Here is a 27,897-nt window from a genome sequence, read left to right as displayed (position 1 = left end):
GCAGTTTTTTTAAATTGGGTTAAATATGGATAAACCCAACCGGTTTAAAGTCTGATTAAAAAAAATAAACCAACGCCTGGGTTTGTCCGTATTTGACATTGGTTGAAACAATAATATGTTTATTTAGATTTGTTCGTTTTTAAGTTATATAAAGGCTATTACATATTATTTCTAAACAATAGGCCTTTATAGACGTAAAAGAAAATGAAATAAATAGGCTACATAAAAAAATATCCATTATTAGGCTACTCTAAAAAATGCTCGGTTGTTTCAAATATGGACAAACCCAATAAATTTAAATTTATACCAACGGTTGGGATTGTCTATTTTTAATATTGTCCCTTTTTTAAACAACCATTATTTTTTTTAGAGTGTATATATAATTTCATACATTTTAATTAAACAGCAAGTGAAGCAAGAGGTAAAATGAAGGCAGGTGATGTGTGACGGTTTTTGTGTAATTCGTTGTCAAGGCTGCTGTATTAGTTCAGTCTACACGTCGCTGACTAGAGTCGCTTGAAGGAGTTTGCAGTCTTCATGAATATTTTCGCCAATATGTCCTATGACTTTTAGGCTCTTCTGTTTTAACATGCTATATATTGAAACACGGCCTGTAAATAAACCGGTACAAAGGAAGAATTTGGCACTTTTTGTCCATGACGCATTTAACCGGTGAAGTATAGGCTGCTTTTCTAGTGTGCTGGCTATGGCTGATCTATTCTCTGGCTGTTTGGTGTGAGCATCGGTAAGATAAAGCTTCATTAGTTCTAAAATACCAGGCCTTTGTCAGGTGATAATTCAATTCTCCGCTTGAATCCCTGTTGTCTGTGTATAATTGCTGGCAGAGCTTTAACTCCTCTCAAGGTGGCAGCTATCACGGGAATACTGGTCAAAATGAGTAAACACGATGTTGCCTCGTTCGTGAATCAAAGTTAATTCGGACTTGTAAACAAAAACCCGCCCTCACCCAAATTCAGTTGTTTGAGCTTTTGTAGTCTTTCCCAGGTTGTAACGTTAATTATTTAACTGGCTACGTTTTATTTATTTTGCTTTACTGATGAGAACAGTGTCATTTGTTGACTGCTCTTAAAGTTTACATCCTAAATTAGGGAGAGTGGAGTAAATCCTCTCCAAAAAAATAATTAAACAAAAATAATTTAGGCCTATTGAGAACAATTTACGAGCAGAATAAGCATTTAAGAGCAAAATATGGATTTATGAGGTGTTATTTATTTTATTTTATTATTTTGTGGTCATATAATAGTGCTGACAAATGCTCAATGAGTTTTGTTTGAGTAAACCTTAATTTGGCTTATGCACCTTTCAAATAGAGTCTCTTGCACGCGGCGTTACCGAGGGAACAGACGCGCGCGCGTTGCGCAACTGTAAACAGGCTGTGTTCTGCATGAAAGCACTTATTATATGAGAGAAGTTTTCTTTTTATATTATTTATTTTTGTATGATATATATTTTTTAAATTAGCACATGTATTTGCCGGTCTACTCTATTTTAAATGAAGGGGAGACGGTGCTTGTAATGGAAGTTGTATCAAGAATTACCTCAGTAATATCTCGAGTAAAACTAAATGTTTTCTCTTGGAGAATGTTGGTTTAAAACGTTTCTTAAATTTATTTTGGTAAATGCAAATTAAATCTAATATCATCTTTTTTTTATAGCTTAAAATTGAACAAAAGAAAACCACAGTTGGTATTTAACTGAAAGGCTAAACTGTCTTCTCACAACAAAAGTATTTGTTATAAATGTTACATAATGCTGTTAATTTATATAATTGTTTGTTTACTTTTATTTGTTTGGTGTTTTACAGTTATTTTACTATTGTGATTACTATTTGCTGAATAATCTAGGTTGTTTAATTGCAGGTTCAAAGTTGAAGGGGTTTTAATAAACTATCTTTCTTTTCTTTTTTTCCTAACTTTTTTTTTCCCCCACACAAAATGTTGTTTATCTTCAGTATCATTTTTAGGCCAGAAATGTAATTAAAAAAATTAATATTCACTGAGTAAAAATAGCCTTTTATTAATTGATTGATAAGGTGATTTTACATTGCTTTTAATTTTTCATATGAAAAATGTTATATATATATATATATATATATATATATATATATATATATATATATATATAGAGAGAGAGAGAGAGAGAGAGAGAGAGAGAGAGAGAGAGAGAGAGAGTTATTTTTTCTTTCAGTTTATACTGTATGTGGAAACCGTCTCAGGTTACGTATGTAACCATGGTTCCCTGAGAGGGAACGAGACGCTGCGTCGAAACGCTAGGGGACGCCTCTGCGTGCCATGTCATGAAGCACTTGTGTAATCAGTCCAATAGCGGGACGATACGTCACGGGCGGGTGACGTCATCGACCAGGAAGCTATAAAGCATGCCCGGACCAAACAGTCACTAGCTTCTGAAAAAGTCGAACAAATCGATCACAGGCATGCCGGGAGTATGGCATCTCGACGCAGCGTCTCGTTCCCTCTCAGGGAACCATGGTTACATACGTAACCTGAGACGTTCCCTATCTCGAGGGAACTTCGAGCTGCGTCGAAACGCTAGGGGACCTCAATACCCACGCCGCCAGAGTCCCAAATGTCTGTTTGTGTGATTTAACCCAGAAACACCCGGGACCCCGGAGTAGAGGCTACGTCCAGATTGTAAAACCTCACAAATGTATGCGGAGAGGACCACCCAGCCGCATCACAAACCTCTGACAGTGAAACTCCCGAAATAAGAGCCATAGAGGCAGCCATACTCCTAGTAGAGTGGGCGCGGACCCTCATAGGTGAAGGATGTCCGACCGACTCATAAGCGAGCGAGATAGCCTCGACTATCCACTTGCTAAGCGTCTGCTTTGAAGCCGATTTTCCTTTACTCGAGGACCCAAAACATACGAACAACTGTTCTGATTTTCGCCACAGGGCAGCTCTGTGGACATATGTATCTAGGGCCCTGACCGGACATAGCAGATTTAGCTTCTCTTGGTCTTGACTAGTGAACGGAGGCGGACAGAAAGCCTGCAGCATTACTGGTCCCGGCACGTTGGTCGGGACTTTAGGAACATATCCTTCCCTCGGGAAGAGAAATGCTTTTACCATTCCTGGTGCAAATTCAAGGCAGGAAGGTGCTACTGATAGAGCCTGTAGGTCTCCTACTCTTTTCAGTGATGAAATCGCTAGGAGAAACACTGTTTTAAGTGTGAGGAACTTTTCTGACACTTCCTCTAACGGCTCGAAGGGAGCCAACATAAGGCCTTCCAGCACTATGGCCAGGTCCCAAGTCGGCACCCTGGAGCGTGCCGCAGGTCTGAGCCTCAAGGTACCACGGAGGAAACGCGTGACCCACGGGTGTCTCCCTAATGATGCGTTATCTAATGGATTATGATATGCAGATATCGCCGACACATACACTTTCAGAGTCGACGGGGATAACCCTGCGGAGAATTTTTCTTGCAAGAACTCGAGAACTGAACCGACCGGGCAGTTAACAGGGTCCAACGTCTGGTGCGTACACCAGGCGACAAAAACTCTCCATTTGAGTGCGTAAAGTCTCCTTGTGGATGGTGCTCTGGAGTGCAACATGGTCTCTATCACCTCAGTCGATAGACCCGTGTTTATGAACTGGGCCCCCTCAGGGGCCAAGCCCACAGTTTCCACAGTTCCGGGCGCGGGTGCAGTACTGACCCCCTGGCCTGTGAAAGAAGATCCCTCCTGACTGGGATTTCCCAGGGAGGACCCTCTAGGAGAGACATGATGTCTGAGAGCCATACTCGGCCCGGCCAGAACGGGGCTACCAATAAGAGCTGAACCCCGTCCCGGCGGACTCTCTCCAGCACTCCTGGGAGCAACGCCAGAGGGGGAAAGGCGTACAGACGCAGCCTCGGCCACGTCTGTACCATTGCGTCCAGCCCCAGTGGGGCTGGATGTGTGAGGGAAAAGAATGCTGGACAGTGTGTCGTCTCTCGAGACGCAAACAGATCCACCTGGGCTCGCCCAAAGCGGATCCACAGCTCCTCCACCACCTCGGGGTGGAGCCTCCATTCCCCCGGCACCACTCCCTGCCTCGACAGGGAGTCTGCCGCTACATTCAGGACCCCCGGGATGTACATCGCCCTTAGCGAGAGCATCTTGCCTTGGGCCCATATTAGAATGTGATGCGTGAGCTTCCACAGCCGACGCGATCTCAATCCCCCCTGGTGATTTATATACGAGACCACCGAAGTGTTGTCTGACCGAACTAACACATGGCGGCCCCGTAGGTCTGGGAGGAAGTGTTTGAGTGTTTGAAACACAGCCATCAGCTCCAGCTGGTTTATGTGCCAGGAGAGCTGATGGCCCCTCCACAGACCTTGGGCCGAGCGGCCACTCATGACCGCTCCCCAGCCAGTTAGGGAGGCATCCGTCGTTAGCATTACGCGACGACAAGGAGCCCCCAGAACTGGACCTTGGGAAAGGAACCAAGGATCTTTCCACTTCACCAAGGCACGTAGGCAGCGCCGCGTGACCTTGATTAGGCGAAAAGGGTTTCCCCTCGGGGAGAACCCCTTGGTCCTGAGCCACCACTGCAAGGGTCTCATGTACAGCAGGCCAAAAGGTATCACGTTGGACGCTGCTGCCATCAAACCCAACACTCTTTGAAAGTGTTTGACAGTGAGTGACTGGCCTAGCTTTATCTGGCTGACGGTATTCAGGATCGTTTTTACCCTGGGCGGAGATAGCCGAGCCGACATCGTTCTCGTGTCCCAAACTACCCCCAGAAAAGTAATGCTCTGCTGTGGCGCCAACATACTTTTCTTTTCGTTCAACCTTAGCCCCAACACCTTCATGTGGGCGAGAACAGCATCTCGATGCTGAACCGCCAGTTGTTTTGACTGTGCTAACACTAGCCAATCGTCGATGTAATTTAGCACGCGGATGCCCTGGAGTCGCAGCGGAGCCAGAGCTGCATCCACGCACTTCGTGAAAGTGCGGGGCGATAAAGCTAGACCGAATGGCAGCACTCGATATTGGTACGCTTTTCCCCCAAAAGCGAACCTGAGGAACTGTCTGTGCTGCGGAAGGATGGAGATGTGGAAGTACGCATCTTTTAAATCTATCGTGACACACCAGTCCTCGGACCTGATGTGACACACGATCTGTTTTATCGTGAGCATTTTGAATTTTAATCTTTTTACTGCTCTGTTTAGATGACGCAGATCTAAGATAGGCCTTAACCCCCCATCCTTCTTTGGAACTATGAAGTACCGGCTGTAAAACCCCGACTCTCTGCAGTGGGGAGGGACCCGTTCTATAGCCTCTTTTCGCAGAAGAGTCTGTACCTCTTGTTCCATTACCAGAGCCTGCTCGGGGCTTACTACCGTGGTAGTAACCCCGTTGAACACGGGCGGGTGTAACCCGAATTGAATTCTGTACCCTTTTTCTATTGTACGCAGGACCCATTCTGAGACATTCGGCAGAAGTTTCCACGCTGCCAGAAAATCTACTAAGGGAACCAGCCTCTCGAGGCTGGTCTCTGGATTTTCCTGTGTGGTCAGCCCGGTGTCCTGTAACGGATAACCGGCAGGTAGCAACCGAACTGACCGCCCAGGGGCCCTCCCGAGAGGGCGCGAACATCCCCAAGCCGCTACGTTTCCGGGCGGACATGGAGATATGCGTTCGCCGGGGACCGCCGCGCCCTGAAGCACCAATGGTGGCAGGGTTGGCAGACCGGCCCCCCGATGGCACCGGGAAAGAGCGGGCGCCTCGGCGAGCCGCACTTTCCCGGAGGGGACTGCCATCGGAAGCCCTGCGCTCTTGGCGTCAGGACTTCTTAGCCGAGGCCTTCCTAGCGATAAGGACGGTCCTCAGATCCGTCCTACCGCGGGAAGGTCCCGGCTGAGCGCGTCGCCCGGTCCCCCGTTCTCTCTGCGGGGGGGCCCGAGCGGCCACGCTCTGTTTTTGTTGCGCTCGATGCGCTGCGGAGGAGGACGTACTCGGCTGGGGCTGCCCCCGCCCGGCAGCCCCTGGGGGATATGATTTGCGGGGGAGAAATTTTTGAAATGCCGCCGCCTGCTTCCTGGCCTCCTGGTAACGGTCGACGACTGTTGTTACAGCGTCACCAAAGAGGCCAGTAGGCGAGACGGGCGAATCCATAAGGAACTTTTTGTCACGTTCTTTAATATCTGATAAATTTAACCATAAATGTCTCTCCGTGGCCACCAGGGCTGCCATAGAGCGGCCGATGGATCTGGCCGTCTCCCTGGTGGCACGAAGAGACAAATCTGCCGCCCGCCTAATTTCGGCGATCGTTTCTCTCCCCACTTCCTCTGTTTCTTCATTAATATCCCCCAACAGATCAGCTTGATATGCTTGCAGGACGGCCACCGTATGTAAACAGGCGGCCGCCTGCCCTGCTGCCGAGTACGCCCTGCCCACCAGCGCTGATGTTGTTCTCACGGGCTTGGTGGGCAGCTGCGGGGCTTGCAGCGACGATGCCGACTCGGGGGAGAGATAGCTCGCGAGCGTCTCTTCCACCCGCGGCATCGCCGCATAACCATGAGCCTTCAACCCGTTTATATTGGAATATTCAGATGTGGACGGGTTAAAGACTCTGGCTGATGCTGGTCTAGCCCAGGACCTCGACACCTCGGTGTGGAGGTCCGGGAAAAATGGCAAGCCCCGCCTAGGAGGTTGTGTATATGACGGTAAAAATCTCTCGTCTAGCCTGCTTGTATGTTTGTGTGACTCAGAGCGCTCGGCCGGCCAGTCTAAACTTAATCTGGCAACGGCGCGAGTGACAACCTCCATAAGCTCCTCCTGTGCGTGTGTGTGTAATGGTGGAAGTAACTCGTCAGTTTCATTTATGCTTACAACATCCAGTTCCTCGGAACTGGAGTGCTGCAGCTGATCTTGTGCCTCAGCGCGAGCGGAAGAAACCGCAGAGCGTGCTTCCGACTCGCGAGCTGAGGCTTGAGATCCAGCGGGTAAGGGCAGAGATAGGGGATCACCCGTCTCTAACCCCGCCACTAGATCTAACTGCGATCCCCAAGACGCGAGCCTTCGCTGTGCCTCGGCAGCAGCGGGACCCGAGCCCTGAGGACCGCGAGCCAAAGCACTCTCCTCGAAGAGTGCCCGGCGTGATCTTAATGTACGCATTGGGAGACTCTCGCAATGCTCACAGCCAACCCCCTCGAGAGCTGACTGGGCATGCTCGAGCCCCAAACACATTACACACAGGTCGTGTGGATCCCCACCCGTGATGTAACGAGGGCAGGGAGTGACACATCGCCTGAACTGACTCGACATTCTTTTTCGTTTTCTTTGACACACACACAATAAATGGACATACAATATCACACAGAGCGCTTTGTGAAGACACAGAAGCTAGTGACTGTTTGGTCCGGGCATGCTTTATAGCTTCCTGGTCGATGACGTCACCCGCCCGTGACGTATCGTCCCGCTATTGGACTGATTACACAAGTGCTTCATGACATGGCACGCAGAGGCGTCCCCTAGCGTTTCGACGCAGCTCGAAGTTCCCTCGAGATAGGGAAATAACAATAAAAGATTGTCATCTTCAAATGTATATCTAATTTACTTGTGCATTAATCGTGTTTAAAATAGCTACTTTAATTATCATCCACAAAAAATAAGGCATGCTGATATTTTTAGTAATAATACATTAAGATTGATGTATATTTAATATGGGTATTAGCCCTTTATCTTAAAATATATATATATATATTTATTTTCCCTACCTTCAAATCTTTTGATTACAAAGTCATGACCAACATATTGCAAATTAAATTACAGAACCCGACCTGCTGCTCTTAGTTTCTGTGACTCTGTGAAATGGATGTGTTATAGTAGCCTATTTGACATTTCAGATGCTCAACAACTGTAACAGACTCCCTTCCTCTGTTAACTTGTTCTTCTGTGGTTAGGAGACACTGTTCTAGCCCTCATTTCCTGTGAGTAATATGATGGGAGGAAGTATGTGGTCACTGTGGAACAGTTTTGCAGGTTTGGACACGTCAAGCTTGGCATCTTTATTCTGAATCTGTGCATCAGCCTCAAAGTCTGCTGGGATTCAAACTTCAGAAGATGCATTGGGCAGCAGGGTGGAAATAACTTTTAAATCGAATCCTGTGTGTGTGTTAAATTTCTACACAGTGATGCAGTTTTAAGAGTTATTTGACAGAGTATGAGTTATAATGCACTCTCTCTTGTGAATCGGGGTCCGTTATAAATTACTGGGTACGTTAATGCATAACTTTTGTGATTTAAAATTTATAATCATTATATAGGTATTAAATATAATTTGGAGTTTTTATTTATTATTTAATAATTTTGACTGTGATTTTAAAACATTAAAATTAACCTTTTTTAGACCAATTTCAAAATATTTGTAAGGACTTGTTCACCTTTAAATCAAGATTATGATTTATTTACCCTCATGCCATTTTAAAACCTCCTTTTTTAAATTTAACACAAGATGTTTCTTCCCATTCAAAAAAGTGGATGGTGATTCATACTGTCAAGATCCTGTCCAGACAAAAATGTACTTCACTGTGGAAAGTTATAACCTGCAATTGTTACCTTAAATAGCTTTGATGACATCATTGACTGTATTTAGGTTTATATTAAATAATATTTTTGACTTAAAAGTAAATTTAGATGTTATTTTCAGATGACCTTATTTTTCTTCCACTGTACTAAAGTCCATGTGTGCTATATTGCATATTTAGTTACAGTTGCATTGTGTACTGTATGTAACTGACTGTAACTAGTGATTTTAATGATGGTTTTGTTTGTTACATATGCTTTTATATGCATGCACCTCTTGTAACCCTTGTTTGGTATATGGTTTTCAGTGTGATCTGCCCTGCGGTGGATTGTCCAACATCCAAGATGTCCCAGTCATCCACCGCTGATGAGGGTACAACCTTTGAACACTTGTGGAGTACCCTGTGAGTTTACCCGGCAGTTACGTGCATTTTTGCTGTGCATTTATTACAAATAATGTAAGTTACTTAATGGAGTAGTTCACTTTAAAATGAAAATGACTCCATGATTTACTCACCCTCAAGACATCCTAGGTGTATATGACTTTCTTCTTTCTGATGAACACAATGGTTATATTAATAAATATCCTGATGTTTCCAAGCTTTATAATGGCAGTAAACAGGGCCCACAAGTTTGAAGTTCAAGAAAGTGCATCCATCCATTATAAAAGTAATTCACATGGCTCTGGAGGGTTAATAAAGGCCTTCTAAAGTGAATTGATGCGTTTGTGTAAGAAGAATATCCATATTTAACATGTTATAATTAGGGCTGTTAATCGATTTAAATATTTAATTGTGATTAATCGCACAATTTTATCAGTTGTAAATGTATCTTAAATTAGAAAATTTTATTAAAATAGTTTTTTAATACTCTAATCAACATGGGTATGGACAAATATGCATGCTTTATGCAAATGTACATTATTATTAGTGAAACCATACTCAGAGCATGAAGTCAAGACATGTATCAAAGGTCACAGATGTTTTTCAAAGAACTTGTTTATGTCTCTTAAGCCTAAGATTAAAAATTCTGAATAATCAGTGATTTCTCAAATTTTAAGAATATAAATAAAGGAAGTTTTTACACTGGCAGTTTAGCTCAGAACAGGGCACAGTTTGTATGAATTGGTAATGTGAAAACTGTCATGCGGACCTGGGAGCACACCAGTACCACACCATACCTGGAGGACGTCCATATTCCACGAGTAGGAATATAGTGTGGCCCCTTTAAGAGATGCGAGCTATCTTTTGAACTGCCGGTATTCTTTCTCTCTCTCTGTGTGTGTGTGCTTGTTTTTGTGACATATCAGGACAAAAATGTGTATAATGACATGTGTATGACATAGGTATTACAGAAAAGGGTGACATATGAGGACATTACCCCATGTCCCCACTTTTCAAAATGCTTATAAATCATACAGGACGAGTTTTTTTGAAAAAGTAAAAATGCAGAATGTTTCCTGTGATGGGTAGGTTTAGGGGCAGGGGAAGTGTAAGGGGATAGACAATACGGTTTGTACAGTATAAAAACTATTACGCCTATGGGATGTCCCCACAATTCACAAAAACAAACGTGTGTGTGTGTGTGTGTGTGTGTGCACCGAACTGTGCCACGATTCACTTGAGCAGTGAGAAACACGGACTCGGGAGCGCTCTTGTTCAGAAAAGCAATCTGTGTATTCATTTTAGCCGATTGTAATGTATTAAGTTGAATAAAACACATCTTACTGTAAGTGGTGATGGTGTTAATGATTTACGGATATGAGTGAGAGTGAGCTTCAGTGCATCGTGCTCTGACTGCAGAGAATGTGCTCAGTGTAAAACGCACTTTTTTTTTTCCGACCTGGAGTCTAATAAAAGTTAAACAGAAAATATGGTCGCTTATGTAGGCTATAACTGCACTTGTTTCAGAATAGTAATGTTAACCCTTTTATTTCCCTATTAATGTTTGCTACTGCATCCTTTACATCTATGGCTCATCTCAGTTTCTCCAACTATGGGCTACAGATCAAACAGAAAATGCACGTTGTGTTAATTGTGTGTTAATAAAATGAGTGCCGTTAAAATGAATTTGCCTATGCGTTATTAAGCCCTAGTTATAATGTAAAATATCTAGCTTCCGGTGGACCGCCTTCCGTATTCAAACAACAGAAAAAGTGTTACTTGACCGATATAGTGTAACAATTAGAACTGTGAGAGGCGTTATACTTTCTTCATAATTTGAATACAGAGCTTGGAAGCATCAGGATGTTTATTAATATAACTCTGATTGTATTCATCAGAAAGAAGAAAGTCATTACACCTAGGATGTCTTGAGGGTGAGTAAATCATGGAGTCATTTTCATTTTAAAGTGAACTACTCCTTTGATCAGATTACTTTTTTCAAGTACCTAAAAGTAACAGTTTACTTTTAAATTCATGCTACTTTGCTTTCCCATTTACTGACTGACAGCTCTCCTGTCTCCATGCAATGTGAGCATGCATTTACTCGTCTTGACGAAAACAGATTCAGTATTCTTCAAAAATGTAATAAAAACAATAAAATGGAAACTCAATAGTTAAATATGTTAAACTACACATACACTTTATGCATTTAATCTCATTTTTTTAACCAATGTCTTTGCTCTGACCTTTTATGATCCAACTCAACCATACGAATAAGCAAAAATGACTTAAACATCATATTTGTGTTTCATTTTGTTTTTATTGCTGAAGTAAGAGTGTTGAACTTTCTGCTCCTGCGTCCTATTCTTCTGCAATCCTGAACGGCAGCACAGCTGAAAGGTTTGTTTGAGCTGTGCCCTCTACTCTACAGGCGTGAATTTGCAATTTCTTCAGCCTTTTGATGCGAACAGTCCTTACGTTTACTTAGTCCTTAGTCCAGGTGAAAAAAGGTACCGCAAAAGTAGCAAAACACATTACTTCCCATAAAAAGTAACCAAGTTACACAACTTTTTTTAGAGAGAGTAATGCAGTATTGTAATGCATTACTTTTAAAAGTAACTTTATTCAACCCTGTCAGTTTTCGGGTTGCAAATTATAAGGAAACGCATCTAAATGCAGCAATATCATATTTATTACAAAAACTCTAATCTAAATACTCAGAACACTGGAAAAGCAAGAAAAGAACAACCGATTAAAACAAGACGAGAACAGACAACGAACAGAAAGAAACCCAGAGCTTAAATACACAGACAAACCAATCAACTGAATGAAAAAACAGGTGTGAAAAAATAATCAAACCATGAAAAAGACAACTTAGGATGCTTTCACACTTGGTTCGATTGCCTGGACTGAAAACACAAGTTCGATTGCTCCCCCCTCCCCCTGCCCTGCTGGACTGTGTTCATATTATATTATTTGGTTTCCGATCGGGGTTCGTTTGTGTCATCAAAGCAGCCGCTGTTTTCCCGGTTGCTTAGTAACGACCGTGAGCGTGAAGGTGGCGAAACGCATAACATTGCTCCCATCACTTTTATATTTTTGTTTTTGAACCTTCATTTCAATTTAGTACGATTGTGTTCACATCAGCAACGGTCCATATCAGAGTTCACATGAACCGAACCCCAGACCATCTTTTTAAGCGGACTCCGGTATGGTTCACGGCTGCACACCCGAGTTCGGAAGACCGCGTTCACATCATCCAAACCAACCGAACTCTGACGTCAATCGTAACCGGGTGCGCACCAAAGATACCAGTGTGAAAGCACCCTTAAACACGTGACAAAACCACCAAAACAGAAACAAACCTAGATAACCCCTAGGTTACATTTATAATTTAATGAATGTTATCAGCAACACGTTTTGATATTAGTAGCGTTTAATGTGCGTTATTTTAAGATAAACTGCAATTTGTTATTTTCATTTCTTTACATGACCTTTAAATACAAGCTGGACTTGCTTATATAATTCATTTTTGATTCACACACCGTCTCTTTGTCTTGTTACAGTGAGCCAGACAGCACATATTTTGAGCTTCCTCAGGCAGGACACTCAGGGGACAGGGTAGCTTCTAGCAGCCTGCCCAGCAACCGTGCTGAAGTCTGCATGGACGTCTACCACATGAGAGACATGAATGACAATGTCATGGTAAGAAGCCGGCGGAAAATTCAAGTGTCAAGCAAATACAGCTGTAATCTATTGATTTACAAACATTCAATACATTCTCAGTAAAATCAATCAAAGAGAAGAGACTCAAACTTGACAGGATGTTTGTGGTATTTATATTTGTTCATTGCATTTTACTCATTATTTAGCTTTTGCAATTATGCAAACATAATTACGAATTAATTCCCCGTAATCTCTCGATTAAAATGGTGACACAAAACTGAAGGTCTAATAGTTATACAAGAAGCACAAAAATGAAGTGAACAGTTTTAGGTAGAATATACAGTAGCAATGTCCCGTCAACCTCGCATCCACAAAAAACAAAACAAAAAAGAAATCAGCCAATACTGAACCGAATTGGTTTTCCCTCCTTATCCATCAGGATTCCCTCCTCAGTCCCCAATTTTCCCTCTCCTGCGCTGTTTTTTCCCTCCCTTCGGGCTCTGCACCAGGCCAGAGTATACGACTGCAGGGTGTAGTGGGAGGTTGTGTTGCCTTAATTAGAGAGAAAAGCCAAGCCAGGAACACGACACCTGCTACTGCCTCCCATCTGGGGCACACGTGCTGGGAAACAGAGAGCAGGAGAGATGGATGGATAGGTGGAGACAGGATATATGGCTAAAGGTCACTTTTCACCTAAAAATCAAAAGAAAGAAATAAGAAATGATGTTCTGCATAAAGTAAAGGAAGCCTCTTTTAGTGACTTTAATTTAATTATTGGCATTTCCCCCAGTTCTCATTTCCACATTAATGAATACAGAACATTGGACCTTTGGTTTCTCGTTGTTGGAATTTTCATTATTTTAAATTTAGATTCTCATTAGATACTGTAATATAATATTTCCAATTCTTACTGTTTCTATCTATAATGATTGATTATAAAATATTTTTGAATTGAACCATCATAAATCCCAGTACAAAAAATACAACTAGCCCAACGGGTCCCGAAAATCTTTCGGGTCGGGTTCGGGCTAATGTTTAATGAGCAGCCTCGGGTTCGGGTCGGGCTCGGTTTTGTAACTAAGAAAAAATAAATCGGCTATATAATAGTTTGCATGCTTTGCCTGCTTGCCTTGACCAGGAGCACGTGAGAGAGAGAAGCACATGCGCAGATTAAACACACACACACACACACACACACACACACACGTAAATATATAATGTGTATATTATCATTATGTGATAGGCTATATCATTTATGTCACAAAACTGTTTTGGGCATGTGTTACCGCTCTTGTGCGCTATTTCAGTCACAACACAGCAGATGACAGAAACCAACATTAACCATGAATAACGCAAAAAATGAGGGAAAACTTATCACTAATTCCATGGTGCAGTAAAAGCTGCACTCTGGAAGAATTATGATCGACTGACGATGCCGTTCTCTTCCTTCATAACTCGTACTGAGACGGATATATTTGTGTAAATACTTTAGCAACACTGCATAAACTTTTTGAAGTGTAAGTTTGAGTTTCAGAAACCGTCACTCCTGTCCGACCACTGCGTTTGTACATGTATTTGTTTACCGTTTCAAACTATCTTTATATACACTTTAACAATGTTCATAAAAAGAAGGAAGAAGACTGCTTAGACTTGTGTGTTTTATTTCGTTTCTTTAACTTCAAAGCATATAGACTACGTCGTGCTCACAGCGTTATAAACTCAACACAATCCACACAGTTTCCCCCACGGCTCTCCAGAGCATCCAGTGAACACACACACGAGTCCTCGGCTTCTCTCTCCCTCAGTCCTTGTTCTTTTGTGGCTTTTCTACCATCTATCCGTGCCAATTATGGCAATCAGACAGAGGTGTTTATCATTTGCACTTGACCTAGGCTACTTACCACTGCTCTCGTGACTCTCTCTCACTTCGTGCAGACCTCGCTAAACCTCGCTCCCCTCCGCCACAAATTTATTGCAAAAAAGATCACGTTATTTGCTGTGCGAAACGGACATTTACATGGGCTTAACATGTAAATGTAATGTCGGGTCGGTTTAAAAGATCTCGGGTACAGACCGATGTCGGGCTTCAGTTTAAAGCCCGTGCAGACCTCTAGTTTGATCGGATCACACGGGCCAATCTTTGCTTCCCACGTGCATCGATGAGCCTTTGCCACCCAGGACCCTTGTCGCCGGTTCATCGCTGTTCCTTTCTTGGAGCACTTTTGATATATACTGACCACTGCAGACTGGGAACAGCCCACAATTTTGGAGATGATATGACCCAGTCGTCTAGCCATCACAATTTGGCCCTTATCAGACTCGCATAAATCCTTACGCTTACCCATTTTTCCTGCTTCTAACACTTTTACTTGACTTTGAGGACAAAATGTTCACTTGCTGCCTAATATATCCCACCCTCTAACAAGTGCCTTGATGAAGAGAAAATCAGTCTTATTCAATCATCATTTTATGCCTGATCGTTGCATATATATATTTATTTTTTGAGGTGAAATGTGATGTTTTTTGCTAAATTAAGTCATTATATCTCTTGTGTATTGCATTTGTGCATTTTTGAGTTTGATCAGTGGTTCCAGAATTCTGTGAAATATCCGTTCTAGGGCATATGGATTTCCTTCTCTTTATTAAGATGTTTTGGTTGTTCACTTCAGACTTGGACAAACATTTTCAAGAATGTATTGATTTTCAAGTGTTGCACTTGGCTCTTATGGGAAATTGCTCCAACCAGTTGGTTATCTCTGTTTTGTGAGGTCTAGCACTTTAAAAGGATGTAGTTAATTTAAAAATCAATAAGAAAAACATAATTGGAAAACTTAAGCAATCTAACCATCCCCCTTTAAAAAAATGGTATAGTCTAAAAGACAAGTGGGCAAGTCTAGGCCTGCTTTTTTAGTTAATGAATAGTCATGAGGCCAAAAAGTGGGAGGGCCAAAGATTTGTTGTTGGCTGCATCCAGAAGCTGACAGGGCAAGGAGAACTGGCGGAAAATCAGAAAAAGCAACTCACAGTGCGTTACCTTTCCTGGAGTTGTTGTGTCAATTTAGTTTAATTCAGAGCATCTAAAGTGAAGAGGTGAGACGTGAAGACCTGAGAATTGCAGAACTCACCTGTGTATTCTGTGAGGTCACATGACCAGACCAGTGGGAGCATCTCCCCTGTCTTTTGCCTGCCTAGCGGGAACGTTACAATGCTGTGTATCGGTGACCTGCCTCATTACTACAGCACGGTAGGTGAGCAGTCTCTGATCCGATTGATTTTTCCAGAGCAATATTTTTTCTTTGCTCGCTGTTATTTTTATTTTATTTTATTTATTGATGACTTATTAATAATTATAATAACTTGAATCATTTGATAGCCTATGGCACCATATATAGATATCTGTACTTGATTTGCAAATAATAATTTGATTATAATACCTGTGAATATACAATGTGATTTTATCATGTCTTATGCTGCTTGCCAGAAAGCCGTTCAGCATTTTGATGCTATAGCTCCAGCACTTCTGTTAGATGGACACCTGTTGATGTTCCGTTCTGTGCACTTTTGTGTTGTTTTTGAGGGATTTCAGAAGTTTTTTTTGTCTGTGTGTGTGTGTTCTTGTTGTTTGTTGAAATAAGCAAATTTAACATTTGAGTGTTTTGGTTTTAATTATATTTTGCAATTAATTATTTTTAGTTTAGGATAATGACAGATAATGGCAATTCTTTGTGTTTTCAGCAGAGGGTGCTGTTTTTACATGTTACTATCCAAAACTTTTCTGCAGCCCACGGATACATCTGTGTAACTGTAAGACCTGACAGATGTGCATGGGCTTTTTGTCACACGGTTTATAGATCACGTATTCTCGCACTGTTTGGGGTAAGTTGTCACAACAGAACCTGTCATTAAACAGCATATTACAGGCTTTAGAGCAAAATATAAACAGTACAACTGAAAAAAAATTAATTAAAAAAAGATCCCAAATGCATTGTTTTGACCAAACAAATATTAAATCAAATGTATAAAATATGTAATTAATAAATTAAATATAATGTATAGTCTAAAGCCTGTATAGCCTGTGTTACTTTTTAAACGAATGTGACAACTTGCCCAACTTTTTGGTTAAAATTTGCCTTTATTTTATAATTTGATCTTGTCTGAATGAATGTCATTTTGGTTTTATTTTGTACTCTTGTAAGTTATATATAAAATATATTGATATTTAATAATTATACAGTTAGTTTAATTATATTTTTGTTGAATGGACAATTCATTCAGTCATTTATATATAGATTTCCTAAAATTAAACATTGACAAATTTACACTCTCTCTATACTAGTCTCTCTCTCTCTCTCTCTCTCTCTCTCTCTCTCTCTCTCTCTCTCTCTCTCTCTCTCTCTCTCTCTCTCTCTCTCTCTCTCTCTGTCTCTCTCTCTCTCTCTCTCTCTCTCTCTCTCTCTCTCTCTCTCTCTCTCTCTCTCTCTCTCTCTCTCTTTTCTCTCTCTTCTCTTTCTCTCTCTTTCTTTCTCTCTCTCTCTGTCTCTCTCTCTCTCTCTCGCTCTCTCTCTCTCTCTCTCTCTCTCTCTCTCTCTCTCTCTCTCTCTCTCTCTCTCTCTCTCTCTCTCTCTCTCTTTCACTTACACACACACAACAATGTTTCTGTTCTGTTTCAACTTGTAACAGAGCATGTTGTGACTTACAGATGAGGCACACCTGAGTGTGTGTGTGTGTGTGTGTGTGTGTGTGTGTGTGTGTGTGTGTGTGTGTGTGTGCGTGTGTGTGTGTGTGTGTGTGTGTGTGTCTGGTTAACTCTGAAACAGCGTTTCTCACACTCTTGTTCATTTTAAGAGATCCTTTATGGAAAGCCCCCTATTTGAGGCTCAAACTAAATTCAGAAAAATCGGATGTGCAGAATACTGTACATGCTAAAGCAAGTTTACAATTGCCTCCGGGTGGATGATTAAACCATTTGAAAAGTCCTATAGACTTATATTGAAGGAGAGATACAAAACCTTTGGAGGAAGCTTTTTGACTACCACTAAGCAACATCTTGGCAACACCTTATAATTGTATTGGTGAGTTTTGCACAGAAAGCACAACTTGCTTCTATAGTTGTCAATTAAATGCATGCACGAAAAACTCTTTACCTCTTTATCTCTCTACCGGTGAACCGGTTGCTTTATGTTTCTCTTCTCTTTTCTTCCTGTGCATGCTTGAATTGTGTTATTCACACATGACAGAGTCTTGAGAAAGTGATTTCTAACAAGTATATTCTTGTGCAAGAGTTGTCTGACTGCTGAAATGCCATAATTAGGACAATATATGGTTTCTGACCTCCGTCCCTTTGGACTCTACCCGCTCTCATTCACCATGTCCGCAAGGATCATGACTCCATAGAAGAGATCACTTAGGGATGGTGAGAGAGACTAGCGAGAACAGGCGATAAAGTCTTTTGTTGAGTTAACTAAGGAGAAGAGTGTTTTACTCACTATGGTTCCTGGTTCATCAGTGTGTCGTTTGACAGCAGAGGATATGTGATTCTGTCAGTTTGGACAATGTACTATCTGAAAAAGAAGGTAAAGACTTTTCTCTTTGCTTGACTTGTGTTTCAGTTTCGGTTATCTTATTTCACAGGCCTCTGATTGGTTTCATTACCCATCATGCTTTTTCCTGAACTTTGAGTTATTATATCAAGAAATGAGTCAAGTGATTTCTGATTTATTTGCTTAATTTTTATTTTCGAGGTTTGGAAGATATTATACCATATTTATATAATAAAAACAAAACCTCGATGAACAATGATGGTAGAGACAATGACTACGTTTACATGGACAGCAGTAATCTAATTATTGACCTTATTCTAAATAAGACAATATTCTGATTAAGGTGTTTACATGAGTTGCTTTTAGAGTACTCCGTTCATGTTCCCGTTTTACATGTGATAGAACATAGATTGATTATGTCACGTCATTACGTCCCCAATGCCACGCTAGGTTCTCCAACATCCAATCATAGCGTGACTTTGGCAGGTGTGTTAATTTTATGGGCTCAGTTAACCCGCTAACTTCACCTGCGGGTGTCGCTGTTGGACAGTGTTACTTTACATTAAGAAGTATAACAAAACATGCGTTTTTATAATGTTTTATATCTACATTTACGTTGATTAATTTTTTTAATATTATGTATTGCCTCTTTTTGTTTTTTTTTAAAGAGACACTGCCCCTCTTTCCTGCTTATTGACAGCCTACATTTAGAATAATATCTTTGATTAATGATGAAAAAGGTTTAAAAATCGTGACTGTTTGGATTGTTTTTCCTGCCGTCGAGCCACAGGCGTTATCTGACATCTGATTTGCGATTACAGATACAAACTTATTGTATTTTACTTTTACAATGAGCTTAATAATTACAACAAAAATAAAAATAGAGAGAGAGGACGCAGTGTTCACAATGAACAGTCAAGTAAAACACACACCGCCCATAGCAACGACGTTTATGGCAACGACATTTCAGACTGACAGATCCGTAAAAGATAAACGCGACTTTTCCACCATTTGTTACTAGTTTTTACACGTTGTTATATTAAGTATAATTCCAATTTTGTTTTATTGGCCACAATATTATCGATGATTGTTGAAAGGGGTACTTTTGATTAATTTTCAAAAAGGGCAGAGGCTCCAACCCACAAAGCCTTCCCTCTGCACTTCCCTGTTGTGCGTCGTTATGTGTCCTGTCACAAAATGCGGTGAAATCTCCGACATGACATTAATAGTTAGATTAAGGTGTGTACATGTCTCCGATAATGCGACTAAAATAGGCATACTCCACATGTCTTAATCCGATTTATGTGTAGTTAGATTATGACTTTAATCAGATTAAGGTCATTAGAAATCGCTGTCTACATGGTGCCTCTGAATCAGAGTATTGTCTTAATCAGATTAATATCGGAGTATTGTTGTCCATGTAAACGTAGTCAGTGATTGGGCGTTGATAGTGTGTTCTGGGTGGTTGCTAGGGTGTTTCTAATTTGAAACACTAATTATTGGTCATTATTCTAACATTTGTTCACATTTTAAAGTTTTCACATTTTAAATCAGGTGAAATCTGATAACTTCGAAAAGTAATAACAAACCTCGCTTAAACAAACTGCACAATTTGAAATGTCACAAATGGTGTGGGATGATTCACTAACCCTAAGTAATAACGATGGTAATATGTATAAAGCTAGATTAAAGGTGCCCTAGAATGAAAAATTGAATTAACCTTGCCATAGTGAAATAATAAGAGTTCAGTACATGGACATCACATACTGTGAGTCTCAAACACCATTGCCTCCTACTTCTTATGTAAATCTTGTGCATGAAAAACACCACAGAAAAAAAAAGTGCTTCTCAACATAAACCCAACCGTGATGCAAGCGTTGGGAATCATTTATATGCACGCCCCCAACATTGTCAGGCGGAACTGAAGTTAATTGGGACTGCAGGTAAAGACACTCGAGGATAGCAAAAACAGCTCTCATGACACACGTCATGTTCAGGCTGTGCAGGAGACATGAGGACATGTCAACAGTGGAGGTTTATTATAATCGGATAACACAACAATTTATTTCAAAATCGTTCGTTTTTTCGGCTCATTTCAAGAAAGCTTCGCTCAGCGTCTTAAACTGAAGAAAAGGGCAACTATATTCCTGCAAGCAGTAAGTAGCGATTTATCCACTTATTGAGTTGCTATTTAAACAATTTCTGATTAAATTGAAAGTTTCTTAGAGAGACCGCATTGTCTAGATGATGCAAGATGATAGTACAGTAACAATAGGAAACTCCTAGTACCATACCAAACTAAATAGTCTGTCTAATGACAAAGGTTAATATTATTTTGTATTACAAAATACAACCGTAGATAGGCTACTCTGCTTACAGATCGTTCACTCGATCCTTCTAGCAAACGTCACCTTTTCCACCATTTAAGTTAAAACGACAGTCATTTGACAAGGCTATTCATTTTGTAAAAATATAAGTTATATTTTTGAGAACTGAAGTAGGCCTATTGTGTTTTCGCATGCTTTCAGAGTACATCACAGTCACTGCGTAGCCTACATTGTGACTAACGTTATATAAACATGCAATATCGTTGATGAAAAAAGACAAGTCTAAAATGTAGACTGAATGACACACTTTAAGCAGAACATCTCAAATGGAGATTGCTGAAATGCTTATTGGTGTTTTCAGATCATCTGCGCGCAAGAGAGCGTTCGCGTGCATGTGGTTGCCAGATTGGAGATGTTTAGGTAAAACACCGGATAGTATACAGGTTTTTTTCACAGAAAAGCTCTGTTTGGGGGATTTAATTACTGAAATCTGGCAACCGCAAACATGCAAGCTCTTTCTCTTGCAGGGAGGATCTGAAAACACCAAATAAACAAGTAGGCTGCATTTTATCAATCTCCATTTGAGATGTTCTGCTTAAAGTGTCATTCCGTCTGTATGTGTTCTGTCAGGACGGTCAGGACTCATGAGCTGAACTGCTGTGCTGTGAATTGCAGAAATAAGCCAATCAGAGCAGAGCTCAACATTAATATTCATAACTCTTCCAAATAAGGCAAAAACAGAGCATTACATCCTAGGGACAATTTATAGGGTTGTAAATGGACCTGTAAAACTGTATCTGGACAATTTTTGCCCTTAAATAAGCCCCATACCCTCTATGTAGATATCAGAGAACAATTTAACATATTATTTCAAATCATTCTAGGGCACCTTTAAAATAAAAAAACAAATGGCTGGAATTATGAAACAAATGAAAACCCAAGAAAATTTCTGTATTTGAGGTCCTCACTAGCCCAAATCAAAATATCCCACTCAAAATCTCTTTGATATTCTAATTTTTATCTATGACTTCTTTTAAGTCACACAAATGGTATGGGATTATTCACTATCCCCTCGTATGACTAATGGCGATATAAATATTTCTAAAGCTAGAAATATTAAAACTAATATATATGAAACAAATGGAAAACAAAGAAATGACTATATTTGAGAATCATCAAAAGCATGAGAATAGATAATTTGTTACCAAATCTGTCTAGCTTAGTCTAGCTAGTTTTATTTTTAACACACCTGTTGAGGTACTACTAGCCCAACCATCAGTGGTGGGTATAATCTGTGAGTTTTGTGTTTGTAAGTTAAAGAAGAGAATGGCAGGCAATTAGACATTGGACAGATTATGGTTGTAACCTTTTACCTAGAGGCATGGCTCCCTCTCGTACGTCCCACGGTGTAACTGGATCTGAAGATGTGGAGTGGATGGTTCTTATCTCCTCCCTCTTTCCTTCAATATCAACTTTTTTACCTACCTTCCTTTTACCTGTCTCACCCTCCTTCTCTTTCTGCATTTTCACTCAGTCTCAGTACAGCCTACTGAGCAGCAGTATGGAACAAGGTTTGGGGAACAGACCAGCGTCTACAAGTCCCTACAGCTCCGAGACCACCTCCAACGTGCCAACGCCGTCACCCTACTCCCAGCCAAACTCGACCTTTGAGGCCATGTCTCCAGCCCCGGCCATCCCCTCCAACACTGACTACCCTGGGCCGCACAACTTCGAGGTTACCTTCCAGCAGTCTAGCACCGCCAAGTCAGCCACCTGGACGGTGAGTAGAGCGTCTCGGTTGTGGTGCAACCGCATCACGTGAGGTCCTGTATGAACGCATGCACTCTATGCTTTTCCCACACTGATCTTCATTTCAAAATGCATGTACAACTTTTACTTTTCTTTGGTTGCTTTATTTATTCACTGTCGGATCCTCTTCTAGACTCTTTTTGGCTGCATTCCCGCTTTGTTCCTTTTTTAAATGTGCTTCTTAGAACTAAACATCTGTATATGATATTGGTAATTGACATGAAATCTCAAGCATTGACAGTCGTGTCCTGTGGTGTGACATGCTTATCGCATATACTACCTTTCAAAAGTTTGGTAATGATTTTAAAAAAAGTTCAAAAGTTACAATTACTCTTTGCATTGTAAAATATATTAAAATAGAAATGTATTCCTGTGAGACAAAGCTGATATTTTTTTTTATGTCTTTAGTGTCACATGATCCTTCAGAAATCAGAAATTGTGGAAACTGTATGTTTTACGACCACATTAATACAATTGTCATGCAACATGACTATTAATGTGAACTGCACAAAAACAACATTTTTGAACATTTGGGAAAATTAACATTTTGAAGAATAGAAAATACGATGACAAGTAACGAAACCTGAATTATATTTCTTGCATTAGTATATCTTATATATTATTTGTCATCTACCCATGTGTGTGTGTGTGTGTGTTTGTGTGTGTGTGACCCTGCACCACAAAACCAGTCATGATTCGCACGGGTATATTTGTGGCAATAACCAACAATACATTGTATGGGTCAAAATTATCGATTTTTCTTTTATGTCAAAACTTTAAAGGCGATTATTGTTTTTTTGCACCCTCAGATTCCAGATTTTTTTTTTTAATTAGTTGTATGTCGGACAGATATTATCCTATCCTATCAAACCATACATCAATGGAAAAGTTTATTTATTCAGCTTCAAGCAATCAATCATTAAAAAAGAAAAACCCCACTAAAATCCCAGCCTCGGCCCATTCAGAAGTACCAGCACTTAGGAAGAAACTATACATAGTAGCCTGACAAAAATTCTTATTTAAAAAAAAAATGTTATTGCATAAACAATCACAAGAAACAATAATTAAAAATGCAAAACCTTTATATTTAGAGTCATTTCAGTTTGCCTAATTAAAAACAGTCCTCTGCTCTGTTACTATTCCACATGGTTCTTCTTACATTTTAAGGAGACTAATGAAACTTATTTTCATAGGTTTTTTATTTTTATTTTTATGTTGTTGATACATTTTCCTTGTAAGTGGTCAAAAGTGTCCGATGCTTGCTCATGCAAATGTTGCCTCCATTATGCTAGGGTGTTCTGTTATAAGTGGTTTCTACAACTTTGCTAGATGGTTACTGTAGTGTTCTGGTTGGTTGCTTGAATTATTGGTCAAAGTTTAATACATAGGTTAAAAGGGTCAGATCTTTAATATGTGAGATAGCACTCATACTTTTTTTTACTTATATATTGCATCCACCAAAGAAAAGAAATCACAGTAATGTCAAGCAGAGTTGCTTGAAATCAGAGCAGTCAATGTTTTCCCCAAAGTCCAGCGTCGCCATGAAGAAAGGTGCTACATCAGTCTGTCATGAAGGTGACCCTCTGAAACAGGAGATGGGGCTCTTTCTTGTGTCGGTGGCTCTTAGGGTGTTTGTTGGATGAAGTCAAGCGTGAGGCTTGGTCTCTGACTTGATGTGGATGTGTAAGGTGATAGCGGTTTCAGGAAGGTGAGTGCTATGGCCATCACTCAGTGTCTGCCTGTGAAGACCGTCACCTTTGACGCACCACGTTCCGCTCCATTCTCAAAGACTAGCAACAATAGCAGGAGGATAAGCTTCCAAAATGGGCATAAGTGGAGTTTCCAGCACAGATTGCTGTTTACGTTTCAGGATAAGAAAAGCCGGCTTCAAATCTTAGTGCTCTTGGCTCCTCAGTTACCACCAGAGCTAAATAATGATACTATAATACATACTATTAGTCTTGTTTTCTTTATATTAAATCTGTGGAATTCTGTGGGAATATCCCTTCACTCTTAAAAAACAGCCTGTGTTGTTTCACAAATTCCTAATTGGCCCAGATTACCCATTATATGTCTCTGGACTTTTAGCTATCACCTCATGTTCGGGAGTGTTAAATGTGCATGAATTAAAATATTAATGTTAGCATTTCCAGTAAAAAAACAACTATGCTTTACTGTTTTAAAAAAAAAAGAAGTAAATATATGTTTATATTTGACATTTTTTCAATCATATTGAAAAAACTTTTAGAAATTGCATTATTAGCTTAACCCTGCCCCATTCCAAACCTATAAGATATTTTGATTAATGTCTCAAGTTTTTTTTTTTTTTTTGTTTGTTTGTTTTGTTCATAGAATGAAATTCAATGGTCATCAAAAGCACCTTATTGCCAACATTATTAATAATAAAAAAACAAAAAAACATTTTGTGTTTCACAAGAAAGAAAGTCATGGTTTAAAACAACATTAGTGGTTAATGATGACTAATGGTTGTCATTTTATTGGGTGAACTATCCCTTTAAAAATCCACTCAATAATTTCTTGCAGTGAGCAGTTTTACACTTAACAAAGTAAAGAAATAGAGTAAAATAAAGATTATTTTATTTATCTTGCAGAATAAATTAACAATAACTGACCGACAAATAGCATTTCTTTGATGGCATTCATTTCTGAAATTTTTATGTTTTTATTTTTTGCATGATGCTCCATGCCACTAGTTGTCAGTAAAAGTCCAAGATGACTGCTGTATGATCCAGTGCAACATAAACAAAAAAGAATATATTTGAGTTCATTTTGCACTATACACCAAAGCAAATTTGATGAAGGATTTACTTTGAAAAAAAGCGTAACAAATAATTACAAAGAAATAAAAGTATCACAAGGAATTAATGTGAAGTTCAGAAGAATGACTGAAATAGTATATGTTTCTAAAACGTATTCACGTAATCTTTATTTTATTTGCAACTTCGAAAAATAAATGTTTTAATGTATTTGGGTATTTTACAGTGACAATTGCTGGTGTTGATGAGACAAACAAACTCGGCCATTGTAGATATACACCTCATTGTCCCGAGAGTCCAGTAATAGAAGGGTTACCAAGAAATAAAGAAATAAAAACCTATTCTGCTGATCGTGTGACATCAACTTGTAGGCCTCTATGAGATTGCCTTACATGTTAAAAATAGAGTGAAATATACACTGATATGACTGGAGTTTTCATATCATGTGAGTTAACTTAACATTTTAAACATATTCATAAAAACTTCAACTGAGCAATTTTGAGCTTGTTTTAGCCGGATGTGGTACTAAAAACGGTCATGTGAGAAATGTCCTTGTTTTGTCATTTAGCTTACAAACAAACAGCTGCCCTCTCAGAAAAAAAGTACAAAAGCTGTCACTGGGACAGTGTCTAATATGTACAATTTAGGTACTAATATGTACAATTTTATTACCAGTTTGTACCTTTGAGCTAGTAATATCCAAGGGTGAATATGAAAGGGTTCCACCCTAGTGACAGCTTTTGTACCTTTTTTTCCTGAGAGTGTAGTTGCATTTATGTCCTTACCCCATATCCAAATTAAATAGAGATTTCAAAGGAGATTCAAATAAATGTAGAACACTGGCTGCATCCGAAACCACATACCCTCTTGAGTAGGTGCTTGTTTTAAAATAAGCTAAAAAAAAAGTATGTTCTTCTAGTATGAATGTGTGAAGTATGAACGCAATCCGGACGTACTACATTCGCCTTGTTGTCGTTATCATGTGACCTACCAGCGTCAGTTGCATCACTTATTTACTTATAATGCCATTCATAAATCTCACATGGCCTCATGGGATAGGAAAGTGTCCATCGTATGCACACTTTAAATTTTGCTGGAAGTAGTGGGTCATCTGGGTACTTGTGGCATGCTCTTTTATGAGTTCTGTGAATTCGGACATACTACTTTTGTCACAAACTGTTGCTATAAAAAAATCTAAACGACGGTGGTTGCGGTGCTGTGGTGTGTAAGTGATGTAACTGGTGTTGTTGCTGAGCACTGTCAACACTTAAATTCGCAATTTGTCGTACGCTGTTGTTGTAAATTATTTTAATGGATTTGCAGCGTCGTTTTAATTTTACTAGTTAGATGGACAATTAAACATTTACCTGAACTTTAGCTTACAGGGTTTGTCCACCCAAAAATGAAAATTCTGTCGTCATTTACTCAGCCTCAAGTCATTCCAAACTTATACCATAACTGATGTGTGTGTTGATGAATGTGTTTATGTGTGAACCTGGACCACAAAACCAGTCATAACGGTCAGTTTTTTTTAATTAAGATTTATACATCAATAAGCTTGAATAAATAAGTTTTCTATTGATGTATATGGTCTGTTAGGATAAGACAACTTTTGGCAGAGATACAACTATTCGAAAATCTGGAATCTGAGGGTGCAAAAAAAAATCTAAATATTGAGAAAATCGCCTTTAAAGTTGTCCTTAGCAATGCATATTACTACTAATGATATTTTTATATATATATATATATATATATATATATGGTAGGAACTTAAAAAAATATATCTTCATGGAACAGGATTTTTATTTAATATCCTAATGATTTTTGGCATAAAATAAAAAACGATAATTTTGACCCATATAATGTATTGTTGGCTATTGCCACAAATATACCCATGTGACTGTTTTTGTTGGCTAGGGTCCCATATGTGAATAAACCTCAATTAAATCTGTTCATCACAGAAAGTAATCGTGTCTTCAGAAAACTAACCGCTCAATTCATATGGATTAGTTTTACGATCCCTTCATGATGGAGGGATAGGTCTGTCAATGTAGGGACAGAAATCTCTCAGATTTCATTTAAAAAATGTGTGTTTTGAAGATGAACGAAATGAGGTTTGGAATGACAAGCCAGACCCACATCAAGATGTTTGGTCTGGAAACTTACCATTGACAGCTCAATCCGAGGGGCGGATAAACGGTTGTCTTTCAAACTCCCCCTGCACGCGATAGGATAGACCAGAGCAACGTGACTCTATACACGATGTGATTGGCCCGGCAAAAGTTCGGCGTTTACAGCTCAGAAGGGTATTGAGAGTTGCTAGACGACACTCGCGGGCAGATTAGATTTGCTGCCGCTAGGGTGTGCGTCTAGATTTCTAGGCTACAGGTGATGAGCAGTGCCTAGTTTTTTCCACACATACCGCTTAGAATTAAGGCCAAAACGTCATCCATTGGGCAACTCTGCCATAAAGCCCCGACTGGTGGAGGGCTGCAGTGATGATTGACTTTCTACAACTTTCTCCCATCTCCCGACTGCATCTCTGGAGCTCAGCCACAGTGATCTTTGGGTTCTTCTTTACCTCTTCTCACCAAGGCTCTGCTCCCCTGATAGCTCAGTTTGGCCAGATGGCCAGCTCGAGGAAGGGTTCTGGTCATCCCAAACGTCTTCCATTTAAGGATTATGGAGGCCACTGTGCTCTTAGGAACCTTAAGTGCAGTAGAAATGCATTAGTAACCTTGGCTAGTTTGTGGTATTTAGCGCTTTTATGAACTCTTTTTTTAGTGTTATCGGACATATCATACTTTTATTTGGTCATTCATCATAATCAATTCGCC

The 27,897-nt window shown here is 40.0% G+C and overlaps 1 protein-coding gene across 5 annotated transcripts in view; it reads left to right on the top strand.

Moving 5' to 3' along the window:
• tp73 (tumor protein p73) overlaps window positions 1–27,897 on the top strand; it is a 62,772-nt gene that overhangs the window by 728 nt on the left and 34,147 nt on the right. For 3 of the 5 annotated variants that reach the window (XM_067413103.1, XM_067413102.1, XM_067413105.1), the window contains exons 2-4: window positions 8,867–8,962; window positions 12,508–12,646; window positions 22,009–22,254. In XM_067413103.1, coding sequence (XP_067269204.1) covers window positions 8,904–8,962; window positions 12,508–12,646; window positions 22,009–22,254 — 444 coding nt within the window. In that variant the 5' untranslated portion in view covers window positions 8,867–8,903. Of the gene's footprint in view, window positions 1–8,866; window positions 8,963–11,272; window positions 11,342–12,507; window positions 12,647–15,789; window positions 15,856–22,008; window positions 22,255–27,897 lie in introns of those variants that run through there. The other 2 variants (XM_067413101.1, XM_067413104.1) reach the window with 2 other exon arrangements.

The sequence above is a fragment of the Pseudorasbora parva genome, chromosome 13 (genome assembly GCF_024679245.1).
Source record: "Pseudorasbora parva isolate DD20220531a chromosome 13, ASM2467924v1, whole genome shotgun sequence".
Classification (NCBI taxonomy): Eukaryota; Metazoa; Chordata; class Actinopteri; order Cypriniformes; family Gobionidae; genus Pseudorasbora; species Pseudorasbora parva.
This window is presented reverse-complemented; position numbering and strand designations above follow the sequence as displayed.